At 45.0% G+C, this 6,554-nt stretch overlaps 1 protein-coding gene across 1 annotated transcript in view; it reads left to right on the forward strand.

The window, feature by feature from the left end:
* Positions 1-6,275, forward strand: part of NECTIN2 (nectin cell adhesion molecule 2) — an 84,843-nt gene extending 78,568 nt beyond the window's left edge. Inside the window, exons 8-9 of the mRNA XM_066607179.1 lie at positions 4,086-4,151; positions 5,674-6,275. Coding sequence (XP_066463276.1) covers positions 4,086-4,151; positions 5,674-5,838 — 231 coding nt within the window. The 3' untranslated portion in view covers positions 5,839-6,275. The remainder of the gene's footprint in view (positions 1-4,085; positions 4,152-5,673) is intronic.
* Positions 6,276-6,554: the final 279 nt, after the last annotated feature.

The raw sequence follows: 6,554 nt of genomic DNA on the forward strand, positions 1-6,554 counted from the left end.
GAGGTATAAGCTGTGATTATCTACTCCACCTCCCTGCAAAATAACCGCTGCACAAGTCACAGAACATGTCTAGAACAGTCTCCCATACACGTCAGTGGGTCCCCTCCTGTGCATTGTGTGAATGGCCCATGAGGCTGCTCTAAAACATATCTTTCGAATGCTCTCAGTGCTGTTAAATGTAGGAAAGATGGCCGCCCCCATAGTCATGTACAGGGTGCAGATTTAAAAAGTCTACAATCGGAAAATTAAAACCAATTAGAAAAATGGGAAATGGTTTTCTATCTGGTTTTAATTAATAAAATTTGACACAGTCCTTTTAACTGTTGCAAGCACAACCCACCATGCCTAATTCTTCTTTTTCTCCGATATCTGTTAGGACCATCTAGAAACCCCCATAACACATTTCATGGCAGGTTCAGACAACTGTGTGGGGTGGGGGCAGTTTTAGCAAATGTCTGGAACCCCCCAAAAATACCAACAATTGTGCTTTTACCTTGCTTTACCTCAAGAGGAATTTCCAGTTCTGTCTGCTATACGCCAAGGTTCTCCCTTTCTCATTTTATCCACTGCTTTTTCCAGTGGAAAACTAACTTCTCCGTCCAATGAAGTGAACAGCTGATTAAGTCATTAGAGCGGAAACAAGTGGAATAGAATAATTTTCATAAACTGTATTCAAAAAGTCTATTTCGACATCTCCCCTAATAGGTGGTGTTTAATCTAGAAGCTAGGATCTCAATCCATGATATGTGATACTCCAGCCTAGGGGTAATATGAGTAGGGAAGTACTTGGTTTAGGAACGTTGAGAAGTACTCATCTAGAGCATTTGATGTGATTATGCCGCCCATTACATGGAAAGTGTTACTATTACAGAAAATACTTTGTGACGGCCTAAATGTTAGAGAAGAAAATAGACCATTTTTAGTCTGGAAGGACTCGTATTTCTCTAGTGATATAAGTGGAAAAGAATTTAGTGGGTGGGAATTTTTTCTTTTCGTGCCGAAAGGTACAAAGTCCAAATGTATTTACATTACACAATTGCCGTGTAAATACTTGCAGCCAGCAGGCGGATACTACCTCCGAGATGTTATCATAGCAGTACTTCTCAAACACAATGCACTAATAGACGTTTTGGCCCAACTCAAGAGTTGGTTGTCCATTAAGTGGTGGCATTCAGCAGTGACGATAAAGTAATGATCAACAGCTGTGCTGTAGTAAATTCTAAAGATTAATTTACATACTTTACTATAATAAAGGAAGTCTAGCAGAAGAAATGTGTCTGTCAAGTAACTCCTAGTGCTTGGTAAGGCACTTAGTGGACACATACCTTTTTTTGCAGTTTATAGCTTTCTGATATGAGAGGTAAAGTTGTTTCAGGTGGTATGCAAATTCCATCTCAAGTGCTCCAAGGGTGGCTCCAAGCCTGGCAAGTGCTCCACTGGTAAACCGCACCCAGTGCAGCCTCCTTGGCGCTAGTCTTTAGCGACGTTGCTAGATTTGGCATTGAAATCATGCACCTGCACCTTTTTGTTCACAACCCACCACCAAATTTCAGTGACCTAGGGGTTGATGCTGGGTCAATCCCAGGAAGAGGTGTCTGGTGGGGTTTGCAAGTGAAACCCAGAGTGCTTGCCTGGCTTAGGACCACCCTCAGCTCACTTGGGGTGTAGTTTACCTACTAACTTAAAAGGGATATTGATGACCTATCTTTGGGATAGATCATAAATAGTTAATCATCAGGACCCACCTTTTGGGATCCCCAGTAATCAGCTGATCTCCCGACCCTGCTGCCAGTATAGTAGGACTGGGCTTTATCATCGGGGTCAGAGGTGGAAGCATTATAGAAGGTTCCTATTACACGTCCGGCACTTCTAGCTACAAAAAAAAGTTTGGGCATGGAGGTGTAACGGGAGGCAGCATTCATTCTCATTGATTTCAATGGTAGTGAAGCCCTCAATGACGCTTCCAACTCTGACCTCAATGATAATGATCATCACCGCTGTACTAACAGCAGGCTCAACGATCAGCTAATTGCTGGGGATCCTGACTGGTGTGTCTCCGGCAATCAACTATTGATGACCGACCCACCCCCTTTAAATGTGTTGTTTTTCTCTGCAATCCAAAATGTATAAACTGCAAGTAATTATGTGTCCACATGTTTTAAAGTTTCCTACCAATTGTAAGCAGTTGTTTGGCATATTTCTTCTGACAGACTCCCTTTAGATAGACACTAGAGATGAGTGAGCACCAAAATGCTCGGGACCTCGTTATTCGAGTCGAGCTTTTCGTAAAATTCGAGAGCTCTATTCGAGTAACGAACCGAATTGACTTTAATGCGAGACTCGAGCATTTTGTATGTGATGCGCCGGTTGCCGAGCTTTATTTTATTTTTTCTCTTCCAGTCCCCCTCTCCCTCCCCGTCCTCCTCTCCCTCCCCGTCCTCCTCTCCCTCCCCGTCCTCCTCTCCCTCCCCGTCCTCCTCTCCCTCCCCGTCCTCCTCTCCCTCCCCGTCCTCCTCTCCCTCCCCGTCCTCCTCTCCCTCCCCGTCCTCCTCTCCCTCCCCGTCCTCCTCTCCCTCCCCGTCCTCCTCTCCCTCCCCGTCCTCCTCTCCCTCCCCGTCCTCCTCTCCCTCCCCGTCCTCCTCTCCCTCCCCGTCCTCCTCTCCCTCCCCGTCCTCCTCTCCCTCCCCGTCCTCCTCTCCCTCCCCGTCCTCCTCTCCCTCCCCGTCCTCCTCTCCCTCCCCGTCCTCCTCTCCCTCCCCGTCCTCCTCTCCCTCCCCGTCCTCCTCTCCCTCCCCGCCCTCCTCTCCCTCCCCGCCCTCCTCTCCCTCCCCGCCCTCCTCTCCCTCCCCGCCCTCCTCTCCCTCCCCGCCCTCCTCTCCCTCCCCGTCCTCCTCTCCCTCCCCGTCCTCCTCTCCCTCCCCGTCCTCCTCTCCCTCCCCGTCCTCCTCTCCCTCCCCGTCCTCCTCTCCCTCCCCCCCTCCGCTATCCTCTTGCCCCTCTCCCTCTCCCCCTCCCGCTATCCCCTTCCCCCTACCCCTACCCCCCAATATCCCTCCCCCTATCCCTCCCCCTCCCCCTCTCCCTCCACCTCCCCCTCTCCCTCCACCTCCCCCTCTCCCTCCACCTCCCCCTCTCCCTCCCTCTCCCTCTCTCCTCAAGCCAGCCACAAACTAGCCTTGACGTTCGCAGCACCATCGAGTATGCTAATACTCGAACAAGCATCAAGCTCGGCAGAGTACGTTCGCTCAACTCTAATAGACACAATTCTACTTAACATGTAGGCTATAAAATAATCCCACGTATCGTTGTGGTAACTGCAATAAGGTTGCATGTCAATAAGGGACCAAAGTTAGATATCATTGACCTATACACATTGGGCTTACAAAGGGTTCTCATTAGGTTTTATTAGAAGGGTCCCTGATGATAAGCTGATCACAAGGTATGTGTAATCTGTCGGGGAACCTAGTGGCAATTGTTTAATTGCTCTAGAATGCCAACAGGGGAAATTCAGAATTACATGCATTCTGTTAATAGGCTGTTTATGTAAAATACAGAAATATTAGTTTCTGCAATGTGAGATGGTCTTTGAAGGTGGTTTTCTAAAGAGTGGCTACGTAGTTTTCATGATGCCTACTGTATTATTAACAACCTATTATTGGCCAAAATCACTCTGATACGTACAAAATATTTAATGCAAAGAGCAGGTTTGATTTCAGTTTTTATTAGGCATTCAAAATCACACCACAGAAAATACTGTTTTGTGGAAAATGGCATTTGTTGTATTTAAGTCACTTTGGAAATTGCATCTTCAATGGTAGAGGGTTGTTTATATGTTCTAATAGACCATGTTAGATTGGGTTGGTCCAGTTGGGACAGCCTCATTAAAAGCATGGTCATATTTGCAGTATAAAGATTCTATGGTGTTGTGAGACACCCCTCATATTTAGTTATTGGAGCAGCCCCCAACAACTTCATGGCCCCTATATGTGAGGAAAAAAAAGTGCTAAGAGAATTATTTGCACTCTGGTCAATCTTCCCATATTGGTGAGTTATAAAGATCCTAAAATTGTAATATTGTCTTTCAGCCTTCTAGAGAGGGATTACTGAAGAACCAACCACACCAACAAGAAACTACATATGATGTGGAAATGGTAATGAATGTACTATTTAGTCTGTGATTTCAATTGTCTGTCATTTCAGCTTCCTTTCGAAGCAGCTCCCATATTATAAGCCATATGTTGGCAAGTTCTTTGGTGTTTACTGACAATATCCCTTGGATACAGCATCTTCATGTTGTCTGTTTATGGTCATTAGCACCAATAGGTGCAGGCAGCAAACCATGTAAACACCATTTTAAGGGGTAGATGAATTAGTTTGATGGATGATTGGGTAAGAATATGGATGAGTGAATGGGTAGATGGCTTCATGGATGTGTAGGGTGTAGGGCTGACTGTAACTTATTTGTAAGTTACTTTAAGTGCATGCCTGGGAGGCTCTGTGGGTGTGGCTGTTTGGGCAGGCAACCTCAGACCGAAAGGGGGCAGTAGAAGCTGATGTCTGGTGAAGTTGGAGAGAGATTGGTGTGCCTACGGGCTGGTACTGTCCAACGGATGAGCACTGTGAGAATTGTCTCCTACAAACATTAAAAGTGACACCAGTGCTCTTCTGCATTATGCCTATGGCAGCCACCCTTAAGGGGGACAGCTTAGAGTCTAGCCTATACAAAGACTATAAATAGAACCCAGGTGGATAATTGTGAATGGACTGTTTATATCGGCAGTGCCAAGCCTTCTGTTCATTTCCGGACTTGAACTTTTATTACAGTTAATACCCGTTAAATGGGGAATTGTCGGGCTAAACCGAATTCTAGTTGTTATTTATTTCTGCCAAGTTCATTAACTGGTTTGGTGAGCATCCATACTGTGATTCTGGCTATGTAATGTTTCCCCGTGGGCTCTGGTACACATCAACACCACATGCTTATTATAGAGAACAACAAGCCCGAGCTGTAGTTAACTTGGAGTGGCCCAGTCCAGAAAATGAGTTTACTGTTACTATTGCCAACACATGAGGATAAGCTACTATGACACTGGTCCTGACTCACTCTGTATTACAGTGTTAAAGGGGTTGTCCACAGTAAGAAAAACATGGCTGCTTACTTTCAAACACAAAAACACCCTTGTCCTTAGGGTTGTGTGTAGTATTGAAACTCAGCTCCATTAAAGTGAATGTGAGCGGAGCTGCAACACCAGACACAACCCATGGACAAAGGAGGTGCTGTGTTTAGAAGAAAACAGCCATGTTTTTCTAACCCCGTATAAACCCTTTAAGTATCCCATTCCCAACCTCTCACCAGATTGAGTCACCGACCCATCCGGCTCGGACAGAGAGCAAAGGACTTCAGCCCAGTCCATCCCATCCCAACATATGGATGGGTGGATAGCTGGTTAGATGCATGGGTGGGCAGGAAGTATGTGTACTTGGATGAACTGATAGTTTAGATGGATGTGTGGTTGAGAATGTGGGCAAATGGGTGGTCAGGTAGAGAAATGTTTCAATGGTTGAGAATATGGATGGATAGACAATAGGGGAGATGGATATTATAGATGGATATATAGATACTTATTGTCATTTTCATGATCCTCAGTATTAACCTCAGTTACTTATTTTCAGTCTCCCCCGAAACCCGGGCGGTTATCAGACCCTCGGCTCCATCTAGCATTGGAGGACGATTACTTGGAGCAAGAGAACCCAATCTACAATGAATATCACCCTTATGAAAGTGAATCCCCTAGAGATGACCATGGGTTTATGATGTCTCCTGCTGTGTATGTTTGACGGACATGACTTTTCATAGGGGAAAAGAGGATCTACGTGATTTTGGAAGCTCAAGCTCATTGTCCTGCCTTTTATATACTGTCTGGACAACTTGACGTAAAGCACAACATTGTACTACGCTATGTACTACAAGACTGGGCATGAAGGTTACATATGGAGTATGTAGACCTTGCACACAGTGATGCACTGTAGGTGGGGAATTTCGCATGGATCGGCCAATATGTACATAATGACATGTCAGTCCATAAATACAACACGTGTGATACAGTGTTAAGCACAAAAGGGATGGTAAGTATGAAAAAACTGGTCCAAGGAGTGTGTGGTTGTATGTATGTAAATTTATGAGTTTATGATGAACACTGTACTGTGATTAAATATCTACAGTAAGTCTGTGACTTATGGTTAATTTTTGTGGTCTATTTTTAAAAAATCATTAAATCTTTTTATAATACTATAAATAATGTCCATGTGTTACTGGTTCGTCTAGCAAGCTGTTCTGCTAAAACTTCCCCCATGAAAGTCAAACTTTCCTGAACTCTGTCACCCACTCCCAATTTTTTATATTTATACCCGCCTCAAGACACTATCTGACAGATACATAGAACCCAGTACATATCTTTGTGGTTCAAGGGCCACATTGTTAGACTGTACGGGCTCATTCACATAGCCTATCTTTCTTCAGATTTGACCTGGAATTCTGCACCAGATGGGCAAAT

Source organism: Eleutherodactylus coqui, chromosome 6, assembly GCF_035609145.1.
Source record: "Eleutherodactylus coqui strain aEleCoq1 chromosome 6, aEleCoq1.hap1, whole genome shotgun sequence".
Taxonomy (NCBI): Eukaryota; Metazoa; Chordata; class Amphibia; order Anura; family Eleutherodactylidae; genus Eleutherodactylus; species Eleutherodactylus coqui.